At 38.0% G+C, this 20,756-nt stretch overlaps 2 protein-coding genes and 1 pseudogene across 5 annotated transcripts; all 3 read right to left on the minus strand.

Annotated features, from left to right (window-relative positions):
• LOC149376026 (mediator of RNA polymerase II transcription subunit 18 pseudogene) lies at positions 1-764 on the minus strand (annotated as a pseudogene). The gene is made up of 2 exons (XR_016293049.1): positions 746-764; positions 1-669 (listed from the first exon to the last, which is right to left on the minus strand). The product of XR_016293049.1 is annotated as a mediator of RNA polymerase II transcription subunit 18 pseudogene (transcript).
• Positions 765-4,963: 4,199 nt separating this feature from the next.
• Pcl (polycomb protein Pcl) lies at positions 4,964-14,245 on the minus strand. Of its 2 annotated transcripts, none has more exons than XM_089598350.1 (10): positions 13,280-14,245; positions 12,426-12,626; positions 12,173-12,358; positions 11,812-12,093; positions 11,573-11,745; positions 11,299-11,494; positions 10,987-11,228; positions 10,698-10,880; positions 9,731-10,481; positions 4,964-9,632 (listed from the first exon to the last, which is right to left on the minus strand). In XM_089598350.1, exons 2-10 carry the CDS (start codon positions 12,579-12,581, stop codon positions 9,129-9,131), a joined length of 2,673 nt encoding a protein of 890 aa, XP_089454476.1. In that variant the 5' UTR covers positions 12,582-12,626; positions 13,280-14,245; the 3' UTR covers positions 4,964-9,128. The 2 variants fall into 2 exon arrangements, with proteins under 2 accessions (XP_089454476.1, XP_089454472.1); XM_089598346.1 differs by having other exon boundaries at positions 9,731-10,487.
• A 2,658-nt stretch (positions 14,246-16,903) lies between these two features.
• Positions 16,904-20,639, minus strand: LOC106647032 (leucine-rich repeat-containing protein 57). Of its 2 annotated transcripts, XM_089590841.1 has the most exons (3): positions 19,783-20,639; positions 19,212-19,595; positions 16,904-16,936 (listed from the first exon to the last, which is right to left on the minus strand). In XM_089590841.1, exons 1-2 carry the CDS (start codon positions 20,113-20,115, stop codon positions 19,212-19,214), a joined length of 717 nt encoding a protein of 238 aa, XP_089446967.1. In that variant the 5' UTR covers positions 20,116-20,639; the 3' UTR covers positions 16,904-16,936. The 2 variants fall into 2 exon arrangements, with proteins under 2 accessions (XP_089446967.1, XP_089446963.1); XM_089590837.1 differs by lacking the exon at positions 16,904-16,936 and having other exon boundaries at positions 19,084-19,595.
• Positions 20,640-20,756: the final 117 nt, after the last annotated feature.

Below are 20,756 nucleotides of genomic sequence, written 5' to 3' on the forward strand. Positions count from 1 at the left end.
ACAATGTAAGAAAAAATTGACTTAATTCTGCCTACAATAATTTACTTTTTCTAGTTGCACCAGTGGTTTCAACTACTCAGCAAAGTTTTTAATTTCCTCTGCAATGGCATTTTGACCACTAGGAGCCAATACACTTAGTTCTACCAAATAGCTTTGAGATATAGCCTCGACATCAGCTTTTCCTTGGTTCATTTTTAAAATCTTGGACACTGTCACTTTCATCCTTCCTTTAAGAAACATAAATCCTCTTATAATGTACTCGAAGTCCAAATTGAAGCCCATACCAGTTAGGAACTCTACAACTGTATTAGAAGTAGCAACGTCTAAGCTGCTTCGGACCATGGTAGACTGAGATTTGTCACCTAGTTCTGGCTGACCTATGTACCTGAGCTGCCAAGGCATATCAATCATATCCAAAGCACGCCGTACTCTAAGACTTAGAGGAACTTCAGGTGGAGGTCCTTTTCTAATGCTAAAACACATCTCATGATCATAACTGCTCTGGTCCTGTATCTATGTAGTCACAGAGCCCACGTAGCCTGTGAAGCAGCGTCTCGACAGCACTGTCCAACACAGAGCCTTGCAAGAAGTACTGCTGATTGGGAATGATTTATGATTTTAGGGCAACACTTAGGCTGTCCATTGCTAAACTTAGAGCATCCATGCTTTCTAAGACAAAATAAAACAGTTTTGATGCTAATGGAATTTAAAGTATATGGCTCAAATTATTGTTATTAATTAATACCTTATCTTGTGGTAATTGCATTGGATTTAAAATAATATTCATATATTTGTGATCATCAAAAAATTACTCTCTTATATTTAACAGTCGTCATGTAAACAATATTTTTACACTATGATACCTTGATGTGACTAAAAAGTTACGTTAAGTTAAGCCATGCAGACGCGACGTCTCTGCAAGTCTGCACTCTCTGCCGATTCTAGTGATTCCTGCAGTACCTTCTCCCCCACGACGCATGTGTATATTTGTAGTATGGACCAGCGCTCCCAAAAGTGGCTACCGAACTTGGGGGGAAATTCAAATTGGCTATATGGAGCAAGACGCAAAACCTCAGATAACTCGACAACATTCCATACACCATAACTTGATCAATTAATCCTAAGCTATTTAACCCAATAACCCAACGCGCCCATACGCAGTATCACGAGCATTAATAATTAATAAAATAAATTAAACAATAACGCAAGCGCCAATCCCCACACAACCCGGGGCGCTTACTGGTCACTATAATTATTAACAAAATTAATAAAGTAGAGCAAGCGCCAATCCCCACACAACCCGGGGCGCTTTCTGATCACTTTTTTAATGAATATATTAAATAAAATAACACAAGCGCCAATCCCCACGCAACCCAGGGCGCTTTCTGGTCACTTTGTTAATTAATATAAATAAAAAAATAACACAAGCGCCAATCCCCACACAACCCGGGGCCCTTTCTGGTCACTTTGTTAATTAATATAAAAAAAATAACACAAGTGCCAATCACCACACAACCTAAGGCACTTACTGGTCACTTTAATTATTAACAAAGTTAATAAAGTAGAGCAAGCGCCAATCCCCACACAACCTGGGGCGCTTTCTGGTCGCTTTAATTATTAATAAAATAAGTAAAAAAATAACACAAAAGCCAATCCCCACACGACCCGGGGCACTTACTGGTCACTTTGTTAATAAATATAAAAAAAATAACACAAGTGCCAATCACCACACAACCTAAGGCACTTACTGGTCACTTTAATTATTAACAAAATTAATAAAGTAGAGCAAGCGCCAATCCCCACACAACCTGCGACGCTTTCTGGTCGCTTTAATTATTAACAAAGTTGATAAAGTAGAGCAATCGCCAATCCCCACACAACCAGTAAGCGCCCCGGGTTGTGTGGGGATTGGCGCTTGCTCTACATTATTAATTTTCTTAATAATTAAAGTGACCAGTAAGCGCCCCGGGTTGTTTGGTGATTGGCGCTTGTGTTATTTTATTTAATATATTCATTAAAAAAGTGATCAGAAATCGCCCCGGGTTGTGTGGGGATTGGCGCTTGCTCTACTTTATTAATTTTCTTAATAATTAAAGTGACCAGTAAGCGCCCCGGGTTGTTTGGTGATTGGCGCTTGTGTTATTTTTTTTTTATATTAGTTAACAAAGTAACCAGAAAGGGCCCTGGGTTGTGTGGGGATTGGCGCTTGTGTTATTTCATTAATAATTAAAGCGACCAGTAGGCGTCCCGGGTGGTGTGGGGATTGGCACTTGTGTTATTTTATTTAATATATTCATTAAAAAAGTGATCAGAAAGCGCCCCGGGTTGTGTGGGGATTGGCGCTTGCTCTACTTTATTAATTTTCTTAATAATTAAAGTGACCAGTAAGCGCCCCGGGTTGTTTGGTGATTGGCGCTTGTGTTATTTTTTTTTTATATTAGTTAACAAAGTAACCAGAAAGGGCCCTGGGTTGTGTGGGGATTGGCGCTTGTGTTATTTCATTAATAATTAAAGCGACCAGTAGGCGTCCCGGGTGGTGTGGGGATTGGCACTTGTGTTATTTTATTTAAGGAGGCTTGGGCGTTTGGTGTCGTATCTATTGAGGGGCCCTGTGGGGTACTTGTCATACAAATGATTCTTTGTAATATTTTTTTTATAATCATTTTGATTATACACATGTGTGAACAAAATAGCAATAATACGCGGAAAAGTCATTGGGAAAATCGATATTAAGAAATTTATTAGTTTTCCCGAGGTACCTTGTGTAAAGATGACGGCCCTGCCACGATAAAGCTGACAACACTGTACTCTCTTGCTCTCATCTGCTATTATATACCTATACTTGTATTAGACTTAAGTTTTCATGCTTGTATGTTTATGAATGTACAGCGCATGCGCACTTACAGTACCTGAACAAAACAATTCTCATGTTCGATGTTTTCCTCGCTATTTTCTCAAAATTTAACGTGTTGATCCTATTCTTTTTTTTAAATAATAGATTCTTTATACTTTCAAGTACATGTACCAATTGAATGTGTGGGCCCACAGCTTTTTATTGCGGTACGGTGGTCTATTGAATTTCGGGTTCCGTAAGGTTGCGTGTTAAAATGACGAATTTTCACAAGCGATTTTCTCGAAAATAAATGTGTTGACCTACCTATTTTGTTTTCCTAAAAAAATCTAGCAAACTTTATCTATATAATCTCTGAATTTCAGACCTAGCCAGCATTTAATTCAAAATCGCCCAAGCCTCCTTAATATATTCATTAAAAAAGTGATCAGAAAGCGCCCCGGGTTGTGTGGGGATTGGCGCTTGCTCTACTTTATTAATTTTCTTAATAATTTAAGTGACCAGTAAGCGCCCCGGGTTGTGTGGGGATTGGCGCTTGCGTTATTGTTTAATTTATTTTATTAATTATTAATGCTCGTGATACTGCGTATGGGCGCGTTGGGTTATTGGGTTAAATAGCTTAGGATTAATTGATCAAGTTATGGTGTATGGAATGTTGTCGAGTTATCTGAGGTTTTGCGTCTTGCTCCATATAGCCAATTTGAATTTCCCCCCAAGTTCGGTAGCCACTTTTGGGAGCGCTGGTATGGACTACATATCCTACACTAAGTGAAGTAAATAATAAATATAATTCTCAAGTATATGAATTAATATGTCCATACTGCACGATTACGTGGTGTAAAAATAAGTATTTAACAATCAGTATGTAAACTTGCCGCAAATAATATAGACAGCGTGAAATTTTTATTTTTCGTGTACAAAATTATTTGCGGCTGGTTTATGATCAATTACATGGCTCTACTATAAACTGCAGTAAATATAGTAACAATTATTTGGATCAGCGCCATCTAGCGTTGAGGATTTCTGAGCTAAAAAGTGGCCCTAAACTTTTCAGCCAGAGCATTAGCGCTTAGAGCCATTTAGCCAACTATAAACCAGCCGCAACTAATACGAGAGATATAAAATGAAAAAATAACGATACATGTGTTTTTGGCGGCAAGTTAACAGTCTATCTTTTACTCGAAAATTCATCTTCTAAAGTATAAATACATATGAGGTCAATTTTTGGTAGAAAATAGATTGTTAACTTGCCGCCAAAAACACATGTATCGTTATTTTTTCATTTTATATCTCTCATATTAGTTGCGGCTGGTTTATAGTTAGCTAAATAGCTCTAAGCGCTAATGCTCTGGCTGAAAAGTTTAGGGCCACTTTTTAGCTCAGAAATCCTCAACGCTAGATGGCGCTGATCCAAATAATTATTACTATATAGTACTATTAATTATAAACCAGCCGCAACTAATCTTATAGATAGAAAATAAAAAGTTGACGTTGTCTGTGCTATGTGCGGCAAGTTTACAATCTATCTTATATCCGAAAATTGACCTCCTACAAATTTGTACTTTTGAAATAAATTGAAATAGAAACCGTCTGCTTTGCAACTTGTGTGCGCGCTTTCGTGCATATCTCGTTTCTCGTATCGTGTTTTTGTGCAATGTGCACTCATACTTGTTCTTGTGCGTGCTTATGCGTTTTTATGCAGATGTCGTAACCGGGCTTTCGTACTTTCGAGTCCTCGGTCCTCGCTAATGAAAAATATGCGATATGCAGTTATAACATTACAACTTTATCAACATCGTTGTACACTTATACAAATTAAATTTTTTTCCAGCGTGTCGTTGTGTAAAATCATACAGAAATTCGTATTTTTAAATTGCTTTGAATCATAATATACATCATTTTATTTACCCCGATTCAATTAAAAATGTTCCAACCATGCTAACACGTATTTATTTTAGAATTTTTGTAAAAAGCTACACTTCAGATCATATTTATTGCATTAAGTCATTAAAATTTTAAATCCAAAGTAATCGCAAAAGAAATTATTGCGGTAAAATGAGGGATGCGGACGAAAGGAAAACAAAAAAATATAAGCTTGGATACATTGTCGACACGTAAAATGTTTTATTGTTATATTTTACAAGGTGGCAGTTTTTATTAAGCCGTCGAGATGTCAATGCCCGATGGCCCGATAATCACTCATGATTTACAAAATGCTTCATTCTCTCTTAATGATAAGCGAGAAAAATTGAAACTTAAATGAAATAATATATCAGTCTCATTATCCGAACTGAGTAAATGAACAACAATTAAATGCGACTTGACTGGGCGCAGGATATTATTATTACTCGAATAAATCGCTCTTGAACGTATATTATTTTTATTCGTCTGATGGTCTTGCGTGTCACGAAGTAAACTTACAATTAAATACTTAAACTATGTGAAACGAAATGCTGCTGATTGTTGATTTTTTTTTTTTTTTCTTCTATTGAGGGCGTCTATGAGTTAACGATTAATATAATAATAATTAAGAACATCAAAATCTTTATGAATATTAACAATTGGTTATGAAAGTATGTGGCAGACAACGTAAGAAAAAGAAACTTTACATAAAAAATCTTGCTCTTTTACGGGGATAGACATAAAAAAAAAATTTCAACTCTCAGTTTTGTAAGCTGTATAATTAAATCAATAGAATATAACAAACACAAAATGATTCTCATTTAATAAGCTCAACTATTATGAACTCATCTTAGAGTAATCATATGTATGCCTCATTGATGTTTCATTATGTACAAAAGTATATTATAACGTAGACCTAATTATGAGCGTGAACGTACCACACAGTACGTAATTTTCAATTAATCGCTAGGCATTTACAGCTTATACCTATATGCTAAAACATTCAAATAAACGCCAATGAACAACAACAAAAATGTGTTTTACTCTTTTTACTCAAGAGAAAATCAAACCATCTCATTAAATCACAAGATAAAACAAAAATCAACGAACCAACAAAATCTTTATTGAAGAATGAATCATTCATATGTTTTGCATAAATTATTCAGTCGTACATAAGTTACCCAGTCTAATTATTATTCGATTCTGTAATGTAACTATCAATAACTCGCGTACATTTTACTTGGCAGCATAAAAGCTGAAACACATTGATACGAAAATTGAAATAATTCTATATTCATTTAATTCGCACTAAGTTTTTCTGATCTTCACAATATCATTTAAATACTGAAAATCATTGATATATCGATTGATCACTGTGATTCGATTATAGTTTTTTTTAATTTTATTTTTTTTCAAACAATTGAAAAAACCAGGACGAGCATTATCCCGACATCAATTCCACCATCATATGGAACTTACGAGCTGAACATAATAATAATATATAGTCAATCGATTTTTATTTGTTCTATTACAAGTATCACATACATCCTTACAAATTCGTAACGCCATAATATAAACTTGTACCCAGTATATTAAAACTTATTTTTATCAAGCTACTTTTTAATGTTTAAACTTACGTGTTTACAAATACACACGTAAACGCACGAGCGCACTCTCCGTTACACAACTGTGTATATATAAATATAAAGAATCGGTATATACACTATTAACGACATACTGGCAGTAATTTTTCGTCAAACTTGTTTCGCGCCCGTTTTTTTTTTTTTTTTTTTTTTTTTCGTTAACTTTGTTTAGCACAGCTCGACCGTTTGAGAAATTTTCTTTTACTACTTTTTTCAATTCGGACCATTTCGAAAGAATTTAGAAAATTTTTTCAATAAAGTATGTGATCGTTATGAGACAAAAAAATGTGTATTGCCCAAGTACGACCACATAATATTTTTTTTTCTCGTTATACACTATGCAAACCGCTCTCGACAGCCTTTGGAATTTTTTAAAATGTACTACCTAATAATCAAGGCCTAAGCTCTATAATTTCTCAATAAATTACACATGGCTAATTTCAATTTTCGTTAGTTTCAGCCGAGAGAACAACCCTCAAAAATTGATTAGTGCTTTCAGAAGTACTTTGAAAATATAATAAAAATATACATCTTGTTGTTTATGAAAAATATACAATTATTTTTTTTTCTACGAACTTCGGCGAAAACATCGATAAATTTACAATTTAGTCTTAAACATACGCAGAAAAGACCATTTGAAGAATTTAAATAATTTTCTCTCAGCTGTGTTTTGTGATTTAAAATTTTGTACCAAATTTATTCGATTTATTCTTCAAACGAATGATTGCTAGAATCCACGTAACTTTAAAAACGTCTAATACTTTAACTAGGAATCATCAAATGAGCCAATCTTATAAAGAGCTTTAGGTTCCGAATTTTCAAAACTCATCACCAAACCGGAATATTTAAAAATTTTTTTTCTTATTAATATCAAGTTTACGATATTCATTCGCGATCCAAATTAGATTACTTTGTTCGACACGATATACTTGCAAAAGTTAACAAAGTTTTGTTAAGTTGGTTAACTCTCTACATTTCACTCGGATTTTTCTCTCTTAGGTACAAAAAACTTGCTTAAACGGTAGTAAAAATTGTAGAAACTACTTACGAATGAAATAATAAGTTTAGTATTGATACACATCACTTCATACATCCTCATTCATTTAATCGTAAAATATGTTTGGCAGTGTATTGTAACTTAGTCATAGTATACTTACTTTCCTTGTTCTAGTTGACGGGACATTGTCTTTATCAATTTTTTCGCAATTTAATTGCGATTGCACACATTGCTTGTACGTAAAATAATTTTATACCACGACTAATTGTTTTTCATGGCTGGGAAAAAGAAGCGTTTGAGCAATAAGTAATTAGTAAAAACATTGAGACCATCGCTGATTACGTTTTTTTATACAGAAACTTAAAAAAATATATGTCTTTTATTAGGATCGTGAGAAAGGAGTTGATGAACATAAACGATAGAAGTATTTTTTTGTCTTGTTTGTACGCAGTCGACCTAAAATACTTTGGATTTGACTTTTGAGTTACTCTAAGATCAAAGTGACGGTATGTTTATTAATAAAATTGACGAGACTACACAATTTTTTCGTACAAAATTGTAAAAATTTGTGATGTAAAAAGACTTTTAAAAACCTAGAAGAGTTACGTAATAAGCTCATCCATACATCGATCGTTTTTCGAATTATTATGAAAACATGCCGTACGAATACTTACTATTAATTCTTACAAAGATTTTTATGGATTATTAGGTGAAAAAATTTTATGTAAATTTTTGTACAGACAATGTGAATAATAATTTTTTGCTTCTGTTTCAATAGTAATATTCAAATAACATGTAATTACATTCAAGTTGGGCTGAGGGAACAATTGGAGTAGTTGGTAATGACGTATTGTATGGGATTGACGACCGACATTCAAGACTAGCTTTGTATCGAAAAATAATTTTCCGCAGATCTAGATCAATTCTCTACTCGTATTCATTAATCATTACGCCTGTTTATTTTTATCGAGGAACAATCGGTTTATTTATTCTTTAATTATACCGATTATTAGTTTTACTGACTTTCGTTTACGAAAGTCGCTCAATTTCAACGCTTACGCAGCTTGTACCGACTTTCTTTTCGCTAAAATTACTTGTCTGCAAATAACATTAAATAAATATGCAGTACGAAATATTTATGTTAAGTGTGAGCCGAGCAGGACTTGTGTGAGTGTGTTCGGATTTCCAGAAATCTTTTAGAAATATTTGTTTTCCAAACTGATGTTTAAACGTGGACGGTATACATGTATGTAATTCAATGATTGAAATATAAAATCCGCGCTGGGTTAGTATTTTCAAACTTGAGCATAGTTACCGGCTAGCGACGAAATTGTTGTGTAAAATTATATTTAGAAAAACTAACGCATTGCTTGTGATTGTAAATTGTTCAATAAAAAATACAGTTGGAAAATAACAAATGCATGTACTGATATTTAACTTTTTGTCTTTTTTCCGAGTTTTGTTCTGACAATTGTTTTGTTCGGTAAAAAATTAACTGCAAAAAAAGAAGAAAAAACACAACGTACTTTACTCAACGGTAATCATACATTTTTGCAAGAATAATTTACAGTCCTTACGTAAAGTCGCAATGCACGCAAATAAAAGAAAAAGAAAAACCACTACTCACCGAGCGTAAAATGCTGATTGTCAAAAAATTCGAGTTTTGGTACAAAAAAAAAATGTAGTTTAAAGTGAGAGCAGCAACAGTCCAAACATACACGCTTTATTGAATCCGTTATGTAGACCAATCTAACATATATTCTACTTTACCGTTGGGTAATGTCCTCATGGCTTTAATAGAGTACTTCTCGCCGGAGGCAACACGATTCGCCGCACTGAAATAAGTAGTTACCGAAGACTTGAGGTCTTGACCCGGTATTTCCGGTGGGTTTTGCTTAACCGGCGAGCACTGCTTGTTTGGCGAGTTCGACAGACTGCAGTTGCCACAACCGCTATTCATCTGTTGCTGAGGCGGTGGCATGTTTGTTGTATTGGCTGTCAGTGAGCCATTAGCGTTACTTGTCTCTGGAAAGATCGGAGGTGGCTGCAGCTTGTCAGCGCTCGCATTTCGTTGGCGCAGCTTTCGCCCATTCAGCGCGTAATCCATGTACTTGCCGATTTGCGGATGCTGCGCGTTGTTGAAGGAACTACGCAAGGTGCGCGCGTATTCGCCGTTTTTCACCTCGGTACTCCGAGCTGGCTGGTACGTGGCTGTTTTGCTGGCCGTTGGTTGGTAGCCCTGTGGAAGAAAAAAAAAAAAAAAAAACATACATTTGAATAACTTGATTGGGAATTTCAAAGCTGTAAATTTTTTCCAAGTATTTTTGTGTGACTAACCAGTGCTTGGGACTGTGGAGGTCGACCGCGCCTGTGCTGCCTTCTACGCTTCACTTGGCCATTCCTATCGATGATGATGTCTTTCTCAGACAGCTGTCGCTTTGTCGGTCGCATCGGTGGTGGCTCTGTTATAACAGGCGTCAAGGGCAAGGGCAGCGTTATCGGCACATTGTACATGCTGTTGTTGCAGTTCGAATCGCACATGTTGCTGCTCTGATTTGACGACTGACAGGTTAGCTTTGATGACGTGGACAAGGGTATGCCCAGGAGCTCGCCAAGCAGATTACGGAACGGATGGTTCTTGCCCTCGAAATCCTTGGGCGGTGGGATAAAAGAGTCAAGGGTGCCGCGTGAGCTCGTCTCGTCACCGCTCGTGTCCGCGGGCGTCGATGGTGTTGCTAGCGGATTCATCAGGTCGATAGAGCTCGAGTTATCGGGTACCGATAGCTCTGACATACCGGACGACGTCGCTGGAGGTGTCGGTGGGCTCGAGACCGAGGTTGGCGGCGTGGGTGGCAGGTCTGGGTTTTCTTTGGGTAGCTGGCACTTGCCGATCTTTATGGCGTTTTTCAATAGCTTCCGGGCCTGGCGATACCTGGCCTCTCTAATGCCGTCACAGCTTGTAACCTCCGTGATCAATTTGTCGCGCTTTTTTTGCTTACGCAGCAATCGCTCGCGGGACTGAAGACGTCGTCGTCTCTGCAGACTCAGTTTAGGAAATGGCACCGATTTTTTCACAAAGCCGCCACCACTGTATCTGCGAGAAATTTTTTTTTTTAGTAGTATCTTATAAGGAAAAATAGTTGTTTACATTAGGTAGCGTATAGGTTAGCAAAGCGTGTTAAATGCGACTTTCTTTTGTTTCTATAGATCAAGATGTAACTTATTAGAATGTTGACAGTCAAACAGAAAGAAATAAAGAAAACAAATAGGTTAGTGTATGTTTAGCATTTTAAATGTCATTTACCTGTCTTTTAGAGATTGAGACAACGGATTCGCCAGACTGGGGTTGGAGTTTGGGTCCACTTCTGAATTTTGATAGATTGTACCTCGCATAACATCTGATGGATTGACAGGTATCTCTAAACTTTCTGCCAACCTCTGATTCAAATTTTGCAATTGTTTTGTACTTTCTGGTGATGCCAAAGCTCTAAAACAATACAGGAATTTATAATTAATTTTTATTCAAGGCTTAAAAAAATGCAAATTAGTATGTTTGGATTCGTTTCAATTATTAATTAGATTCTTTTACGCACCCAGTAGCCGGTGTCAGAAATTGCAGTCTTTTGCCAGAACAGCAGCATTGATTCAGTACAGTGTCATCAACAATGCCGGAGGGGGGAAGATTAACCTGTGGACTTGGTGGTGGGAGTCTTTGCCTCAGGCCCCAAATAGTCGTGCGCTTTTTTATTTCTCGACCGCATTTAAACCTAGATCTATTGGTGGCTAGAACTGCAAGGATGGATTCTTTACGGATCCTTTCACTAACGTCACGAATCTGCGCAAAAATTCATTGGTTATATTACAATCGCTCAAGTATTTTTAGTTTCTTTTGTTTGTTTACTTACTCTCGGAGGTAACTGTAATGTTTGCCAATTATCGTTTGCATAAGGAATAATTACAGTGTCAAAATCGTAGTACTTCTTGGCGTTATACACTGTAAGGTTGTACAACATCAAGTGCACAAGATCAACCCATTTCAATTCTAGTCGCCGCACAAATTCTTTTCCGTAATTGCACATTGAACAGACGAACACGTAAAATCTGTAGGAAAACAGTTTTAGTCACAACGCGTTGTTGAGATGATGCATGGTACAATGTGAAATAAAAACTTGAACATACCGATCACCACTGTAAAGTGGATAAGATAAACAACCGATACACTTTTCGTGAAACCACTGTCTACAACGAGCACATTGCAACATTTGTGTATACCATTCACCATTTAGACCGCAATAACAATATATTTGCTCGTCATTCACTCTGTGATGCGCATCCCAGTTCAACCTATCAGGCTGCAACAATTTTTATGAATCAGTAACGATCGTTTATTTTAATCTGAATGTGACTTTAACACTTACGTCATAAGGTAACTTTGTTCTGTCATCTGGTAGAGGTAATCGTTGATCTCTACCACTGCAAAGTTTCCTTATACTCTCTTTAACCATAGACTTTTTGACTTCTTTATGAGGTTTTACCTCTAGGAAGTTTCTGGGCTCTGATTGAGTTTTGGATTCTGTAATAGTTTTGGTGTCTAATCTGGGCTCAGAAATCGCCTTACTCGGTGAAACAGGATTTGTGGTCTTGCACTTTTTACAATGCCACATTGCACTGGGAAGTGTGTACTCATTTTCGATGTACGGCTAGAATTATATAAGTATAAAAAATACTTATCACACTAAATGATACAAGAATAAAGTTTTAAAGATTCAATCAAATTACATCGTGGCAAAACTGATGATATTTGCGGCCACAGTCATCACAAGCAACAACTTCAACAGGCTGCGAATTCTTACACACAACACAGACGTCCGAATTGGTGTTAAGTTTTGTCAGATCTTTCACTGGCGACCAATCGTCGGAGCCATCCAAAAATTTGATGTAACACTTTTCACTTGTAACATCAACCTACGAAATATGAACCATGTAGTATTCAAAACGTAAAATAGAAAACATTTTATGGTAAATTAAATACCTGTACAACTGTTCCCAGATAAAACTTTCCATCGTGTTTATGGAGAAGAACATCGTCTCCAGGTACAAATCCACAACGTTCCCTTGTTGTACTGTCTGGTGATATCAAGCTATCCTCAGACTCTGTCATCTTATCTTCTTTTGCTATGAATGGCATTGTCTTACTGTGTTGAAGATTTGACTAGAGCCTATCCGCTACAATCTGATTTAGCCACATGGGAAAAGAGAAAGAGTAAGTAGTAAATGTGGCAAAATAATTCTTACACAGCGTATTTGAATATTGCCCAGATATTAGTATGGTGAGTATTAATATGTTGGAGGTTGATTCAATAAAATTGAGTAATAATTTATAGCCTATGAAATAGTTAGAATGACATTGTCTTTGCTTTGTCATTAATAATCTTAAATATGAATTATCGAAAGGTACTGATTTCTACTATTTTACAAGTTTGTATTAAATTTAATATTGTGTTGGGATGTACAAAAAAGGTAGGTTTAACCTTCAGTTCAAACACGAAAATTCAGTAGATTGGATAAATAAATTTTTTTTTTTCATAAAACTTGTTTACTTCATTGAGTTGAACTCTTTGGTAGTGATTACCCCTAAAATTAAAGCACAGCTGTTTAAAAGGCCAAGTGCAAAAAAAAAAGGTAAACAGCAATTACCCTGACACATTTAAATCCCAGATCAACGCACTGCAAGGCACGCAAACTCCCAGTAGTCTCAACCACCTACGTACTCTCATCTAGCTTCTCAATCTCCTGTGCCAGTACTATCTTAACCAGGGTACTCAAATATACTGCATCAAAAACATCGACCGATACACATCGTATTAGGTATACACACTCCCCTACCTCAGTCTAACTAGGCTCCATATCAGACGCTGCTCCTCCCGGGCATCAAGCTGTTGCGCCCCATGATAGTCTCTCTCGTGAATCTACAGGTCGACGTCGATGAACTCCTCGTCAGCTATGAACAAACAAGAGTCGTCTGACTCTATACCCAGGAGACGACTTTGGGAGAAGAAACACCGCTGGTACGCGCACTTGCAAAAAAGCCTCTCTCTCTCCTAATTACTACTACAGCTTAGTCGTCCAGGCGGGGTGAGAGAAGGGAGGGGGGGGGGCATCCTTCAAGGGTGAACTGGGCGACGACGAAGAGAACGAATAGAAAAGAAGAAGAAGAAAGGAGAAACGAAGGTGAAGAAGGAGAAGGAGAAAAGAAGGCAGTGGCCGCCTCCTCTCGTTGATGTGTATATTCTTTATAAGTGACTGCGGTAAATGTGTGTTACAGCATTTCCGAGAGGAAGCCCGCAGACTCTCGTGCGCGCGTAAACGTAAATACAGCAGACACACAGCACTTTCCCTCTCGTTTCGAGTATGCACTAATTCAGTCCGCAAGTTTCCTTTTCCCTCGCAGTATATGGGCGCACAGATCCGAGATCCGAAAGAGAAAGAGAGAGAGAGATTAGATTAGACGACGGCGGCCTTGAAGCAAAAGAGGTGGAGAGTGTGGAGACTAGTCAGTCGTCAGCTGGCGCTGAGGGAAAGAGACACTGTCGGGGATGGAAGGATGATGATGTCTGCTACAGTCCTGGGGGTTGAGCATCAGAAGATGAAGAAGCTGGGGGAGCCGCTGATGCCTGCAACACGTCCGCCATCTTCGAGGCAACAACACACGGGCATTCCGCGTATACGCAACAACACACGAGAGACGAAAACGAAACTAAAATGTAATGCGATACCCATACAACCTATAATATACACACTCTACAAAGTTTACACGGTGCCTACACCGACCGTCTGGCGGTGGCGGCGGCGAATGTCGAAGCTGTGCTGGCGGCGGCAGCGGCGGAGACGGTCATTACCCGGTGAGCTTTTAAGCTCGTTCTGCAACCGTCTCCGTTTATACACGCGTCACGCACTCTCCAATACTCTCTATATGCTCTCTCTCTCTCTTTACACTCTACATCTATCTATGGTCACCATAGTATGGTGTAATGGTAATGTGCTGTGTGTGTGTGTGTATGTAAAAACACACATGCATATCATATACAGACATGGAACGCAAAGATGGCCGCTGCCGCTCTCGCTCGTCGTCGTCGGCGCGCTCTCGTCGTATATAGGTATACAGTATACATAACCTATGCCTGCTCCGCCGCGCCGACCGACCGACCACCAGGTTCGTTGTCCTTTTTTTTCCTCCACCCTTTGCGCTCAGCTACCTAAAACTCTATACGACACAATACATGTCGTGCACTACGTGTACCGCCTCTCTCTTCTTTTTCTCCTCTTCCACCTTCTATTTCGTCGCCTTCCTCTCTGTCTCTCTCTCTCTCTCTCTCCATTTTTCGTTCTTTACTCTCGTCTCGTTGTATTATACTTAAGTACTCCTCCTTCCTCTCACCCAACACTCTTTTTATCACATCATTGAGTTCAGTGCTTTTACCAATTGTTATGTCCAAGCTTGGGATTTGTACTTAATTACCTAATGATAAAATTTTTCTGATGTGTCACTGTTGGTGTTACTTTCTGCCCAGTACTTACAGATCCGATTTTTGTGTTTGATGAACGAGTACCTACATACACAGTTGTAATAAGTATAAAATGTTTGTGTTAACTTTTGTTATGTCACTAAAATGCTTCTTTTTAATTAAGTAACGTATATTTGTATGCATTATTAAACAGATTTTTGAACTTACAGGGTTATCAAAACGTTGCGATGGATTAACGATTATCTACCTATAACAATACAAGTTGGCAGCTATAAATCGACACCTGATGGGAGGAGCTTTTTATCATTGCCATATTTACTTTGTCAATAAGTCTCCAACGATTCGAGCTATAGATAATTTTTATCTTCCATAGGGATATTGAAAAAACGATAACAGCTCGATTTCTCAGTACCTGTGACGATGCAAACACACACACAAGACGAGTACGTTTTGTAGAAAAACATTTATTTTTGTGTTAAATTTTATTTTATGTGCATAAACCCATGTTAAACTTGGTTTCAGGAACGTATTATTCAAATGCCGTTGCAACGACGCTTCCTGTACTTGAAATTTGTACACGATTTGCACTGACCATCCACTCTTTAAAGTTTATACTTCGTGAGTTTCAATCTATACTTATGAGCTATTAGTAATGTGCATGTTTGTGAGTATTCATTTATGAAAACTGTCGTCATTAGATCGACACTTTTATGAGGTCCATAACAAAACCATATACACTTAAAACGTTTGAGTACTTTATACGCCTTAAAAAGCTTTTTTTTGCGACGTTGATCATTAACGTCTGACCGTTTAAAAACTAATCGAGTGAGAAAAATTAAAGTAGATTAAAAAAAAAAAAAAAAAAAAAAAAAAAAACATACTGTTTAAAATTATTTTATAAAACTACGTATAAAAAAACATACACTTCTGGTGTTGTAGTTGTATCGACCGGCGAGAGTTGTTTCAGTGTCTCGAGTAAAAAGTATATAAATCATTGCGGCCCACGCCAGTCTACTGAATTGATGATGGTGATAAGGCACGAAAACAAGTACGCGTATATTATATACCTACATAGTAAGTTGTTCGTTTAGTATACAACGGAAATGTATGAGCGACAATTTCCGTTTCCCCCTCAATATTCTCAAAAAAATATATTCACACAAACATCGAGCAATGGTGAATCAGAGCAGTTAACAATTTAGTACTTTATGGATTTTAACGTGCAAAAGGAGCAAAGGTATATAAATTAACAACAAAAGCCTAACATCGGTTGAACGCACGTATATCTAAACACCGGCAAGTCGTTGCGCTCAAATTTCGAGGGAAAGAGCAGAAACCGGAAAATTTTCCGCTCACCAGAGCGGCCGCCTACTTACTTACGTCGTCGCAGCAGCGTCAAAATGGATAATCCAAAGTTCCAGCGCGCCAAAGGCGTACAGTTCGCTCTCGCGTGCGTATACAGCCGTTTTTCAAAATGCCACTGTTGTAGGCTGGGCTTTAAGCGCTTCTGACTGAACGCATATATTTTGCTCGCATGATGCGCGTGTGGGTGTATCAACGAGAGGAGTTCCGCAAAAAAAAAAAAAATAGTTTTTCCAGATTTTCCTGCAATTATCTGAGCAATTGGCGAATTTGCGAAAAATAACGTTATTTAGAACTTTCTCGATTTTCAAATCAAGTAGGCATTTCTTTGTCCTGAAAGTATAAGCAATAATGAACAAACTTCTGGTGTTCTGGGGTAAAATACATAAAAAATCTTGCAAAATATACATAAGTGTTTTAAAGTCGTGTGTTGGATACTTTTTTGTGATTTCCCAAATTCTTTGCGGAATTTCTCATGTAGGGAAAAAAAAAATAAAAAAGTACGAAGAGAAGCGACGAGCGTTTTGTTCGAGTCGACGGCTGTGATGATAGGTTTGCTCATTGTGTATGGTATACCTCCCAAGGGATTTCGTATACGTACATGGACATAAATGAATATGTTGCCTTTCATCCCACCTAATTATGTTTCCTGCACCTGAAATAAAGAAAAAAAAGTTAACAATAAGTATCAACAAAAGCTCGTGCAATAGTAAATAAAAATGGTTAATATACTTTTTTTCCCCCTACGCTAAATGCACCCAAAGTGATTTGTTGCAGTTATTAATGAATACGCGCGCAGACCACCCACGGAGGGAGCGTTTGCACGTGCATATCGTGACTCGTGGGTACCTGTATGTATATTATTTATTCGTCGCATAAAGGATACTTACTTCTATCTTAAAAACTTGAGAAAAAATGCGCACTCACGTATTCATGGTAAAGATGAGTGATGCGTTTAAATGTCTGTTGGACTATTCGTCATCTATATTTACGGGTATCATTTGATCTTTGTTTTTATAATTAACAACTTGGAATGGTATTACGTAACTTTGGATCGTTTTAGTCCCATTTTAGTCATCATCATTTACCGAACAAAGGTAGATCGTGTGAAATGGGATGGGTACTTGATACTCCGAATCTTTTACCCACACGCGTAATACGTATAAAACGCTCGGGTCGTGTTTCCATCGATGTACACGTCTCCAATCGGAGGAGAAAAAGCAAAATTTTTCCAAAGATTAAAGGGGCTGGAGGAAAAACCCTGCGAGCACACAATGTATACCACCTACACGTACGTGTATGAATCCACCACAAAGGCCCTTTTACCTACCATAAGATGGTGGGCATCGGGGACGAGACCTTGTACACCCATTACTTACATGTTCACCTTTGCTCTCGTTCCTTGCTCTTCTCTTATTTCGCTTTTTCTCATACATACATCTGCTGCATTGTATTGGCACACATGTGCACGTATATATACATACACCACGCGAAAAGACGAGGGACTCCGAAAATAATGCGATGCCGTACAAACGAGGATATAGGTAATGCGCCGGAGGTGGAGAAACGGTATATTGTGTCCGTATGTATAAATACTCGTGTACATCGAAATATCTTGGAGAAAACTGAACCAAAATTTAAACACACGTATTTTTGAGTGGTACAGTATACATGCGGACTTAGAATTACACTCAGTCAGTAGGTAGTTGGTTCTTGGGTTTGGCCAGTTTTGTGGTACACCCTTTATTTTTGTTCTTAAAAAATATACGATAAAAGGAGAAGTGGTATCGAAAATACTCCAAATTCGATAAAAATAGTGGTTTCATATGATTTTTTTCGCTGAAAAAGTAAATAAATCGGAAGCCTTTATAAGCATATACGCTTGGATTTGAGCTAAATGATTTACATACATTTTACTTCAACTCTCGTATTCGTTCTAGTATGAATTTCAATGTCGCAAGAATTTTATTTCCTTGATTGCGTGAATCATCGTTTTCACATGGATGAATGTACCTATTTCTATACTGCGGTTTACAGGGGAGTGATCTTTCCCTCTTCTTTGTTTTATGCACCATTGCATCGCTGTGCGTTCAGTATACGTTGCAGATGACACGCTCGGGTGACTTTGGCGACCAGTATGACTTTGATTTCATCACATTGTATGGTTTTTTTAAGGGGAATTTTTTAGGGTTTGATAAGTACGATGTTTTTAGTAGGTGTTGCAGAGTTTATTTTTACACATTTATATAAATATACATTCAGAGCTGCGAACGTGTCAATAAAAACGCTCGTAGTATCATCATCGGTTATCATTATGTACAATATATATTATTTTCAAAAAATACCTAAGTATATGTACATTTAAACAAAATTGCAATACACCGTATTCTATTCTTGATAAGGAGAAACGGTTTGCGTATTTGCCAAGTTAATATCAAATAATGTAAACTGTTGCGTCAAAACCTCGTGATTTGTCGTAGAGCAAAAAATTGTTTTCGAAAACCGTTTGATTAATCGTGCACATAGTTTTCAACAACGTAATATCGTTAATATTAATCGTACATCACATAGAATACCATTTAAACACTTTGACAGTTCACGACTTTCAGGGAAATTTTTTTTAATTTTTACGAATGTAAAAATTCTTCGATGCCGTACAAACAAAACTTCAGATAACCAAACTACGTAACATCAGTGAAAATTTAGCATTTCTTAGAGTTAAAAAGATTATGCTTGAAGTAAAGTATTATGCTAAACGTAAATGATAATGAAATAAAGCTAATTCCTGGCAGTATGAAAAAAAAAAAAAAAAATCCAAAACTAGATATATGTGAGAAAAAAAAAAAATAGTTCTCATCGTTTGAAATCCTCAAAAGAACCAAAGTGCAAAAACTTGGAAAATACTTAGCAATTGGTCTCGCAATGATCACCTAAAACATCTTCTTCTTGACAGCCGTGTACCTCTCCATGTACTTGTCGTACCCGTCCAAGTCAGCCAATTGCTTCATCTCGAACAGATTTCCCTCGACCGCGAGCACCGAAATCTTCGAGTCCTCGAGGATGCGCTTGTGGATGGCGTCGAGTTTCAGGCAGTTCTCCTCCAGACGAAGCGTCTTCAGTCTCGGGCAGTCGGCCAAATTCGGCGAGATCGAGCTTATTTGGTTCTTGTTGAGGTTCAACTCGGTCACGTAGAGATCGGACGCCTCGTCCGGTATCGAAGTTATTTTATTGTGCGACAGGTCCAAAAGATCGAGATGACGCATACCGCAAAACATCCGTGGGAAATCGGTCAACCGATTGTCCGAGAGATTTACCTGCAAACAGAAGAAACAGTTCTAATTATCGTGAATAGTACTCTGCGATCGGATACTGTACGGCACTGCCGATCGGTTAACGATTTCACGACTATATAACGTTCCAAACGCGTTAACGATATTTATATAAGATAAAAAGCCTCTTGCCGATTCGATCTCGGTACCATACATGTAACTTTCAGCGTACTTGCTTGAGATGCGAAAGTTTGGCGAGGGAGCTCGGGAGGGCGCCGATTTGATTGAAGCTGGCATTGAGTGTCTCGAGCTTGACAAGATCGCCTATGATATCGGGGAGCTCGGTGAGCCGATTTCCACTGACGTTGAGCTGCTTGAGGAGGGCAAATTTCCCAACGTCGCTGGGTAGTCTGGAAAATTTGTTTTCCGAGAGATCGAGGGTACGCAGCTGATCGACCAGAGTGGCCAGCTGCTGCGGGAACTCGTCCAGCTTCCGCTGCGACAGATTCAGCGCGCCCGTCTTCCTGGCCGTCTCGTAGTGCTGTTTCAGGCCCGAGTTGCCCATTTTTGTGCGCGTTCGAAAAAGTAGAAAAACTTTGTTGTCGATAGTAAAAGACCAGTTGTGTGGGCTATCCGTTGCTCATTTCTTCCGCAGGACCCGCGCAGTTTGTCGATTCGAATCTCCCGCCCGAGCGAGCAATCAGTGCTGCACACTTGACGGCTGTGTGTATGGTATATATTTTCCTCTGTTCACTTGCTCAGCCCACAACATGTATAATATAACCTCACAATATAATGTCATCCATGTAAGCTGATCGTGTCCTGGAACACCCTCGATCAGCAGCTCCGATTTTTCTATATCTCCGAGGTTTCCTTCATTTATCGCTGCGGGTCACTCGATGCACTTTAAACGCACACGTAATGAATTTTCTTTTTTTTTTCTCCCCAAGGGGCACGTCGTCAATAAACACTACTGTCAAACGAGGTATAGAACTGTCAAGCGACGAGTTATTCTCGACCCTCTCTCCTGCACCTATGTATATACGTGTACACTATACACGTCAGCCAATTATACATGTTTTGTTTCAGTTTTGTCAACAATGCAGAGCAGACGCACTCCACGCACTGTGTATATTTAAAGGTATATATACATAGACATGCGTGGGTGGTTTCGGGGGGATATTTAATTTTTCTCTCTCGTCTACT

This window comes from Copidosoma floridanum, unplaced genomic scaffold, assembly GCF_036245765.1.
Source record: "Copidosoma floridanum isolate Cflo_tuat_1 unplaced genomic scaffold, Cflo_Japanese_pri ptg000001l, whole genome shotgun sequence".
In the NCBI taxonomy this organism is placed as follows: Eukaryota; Metazoa; Arthropoda; class Insecta; order Hymenoptera; family Encyrtidae; genus Copidosoma; species Copidosoma floridanum.

What these genes read in the sequence shown, in the direction of transcription:
- Pcl (XM_089598346.1), bottom strand. Translation starts at nt 12,581, where the DNA reads ATGCCATTCATAGCAAAAGAAGATAAGATGACAGAGTCTGAGGATAGC. An exon ending in GAACAAAGTTACCTTATGAC is followed by an intron (nt 11,746 to 11,811) that starts GTAAGTGTTAAA and finishes AAATTGTTGCAG; the next exon opens with CCTGATAGGTTGAACTGGGA. An exon ending in CTCCACAGTCCCAAGCACTG is followed by an intron (nt 9,633 to 9,730) that starts GTTAGTCACACA and finishes TTTCTTCCACAG; the next exon opens with GGCTACCAACCAACGGCCAG.
- LOC106647032 (XM_089590841.1), bottom strand. Translation starts at nt 20,115, where the DNA reads ATGGGCAACTCGGGCCTGAAACAGCACTACGAGACGGCCAGGAAGACG. An exon ending in AACTTTCGCATCTCAAGCAA is followed by an intron (nt 19,596 to 19,782) that starts GTACGCTGAAAG and finishes TTCTGTTTGCAG; the next exon opens with GTAAATCTCTCGGACAATCG.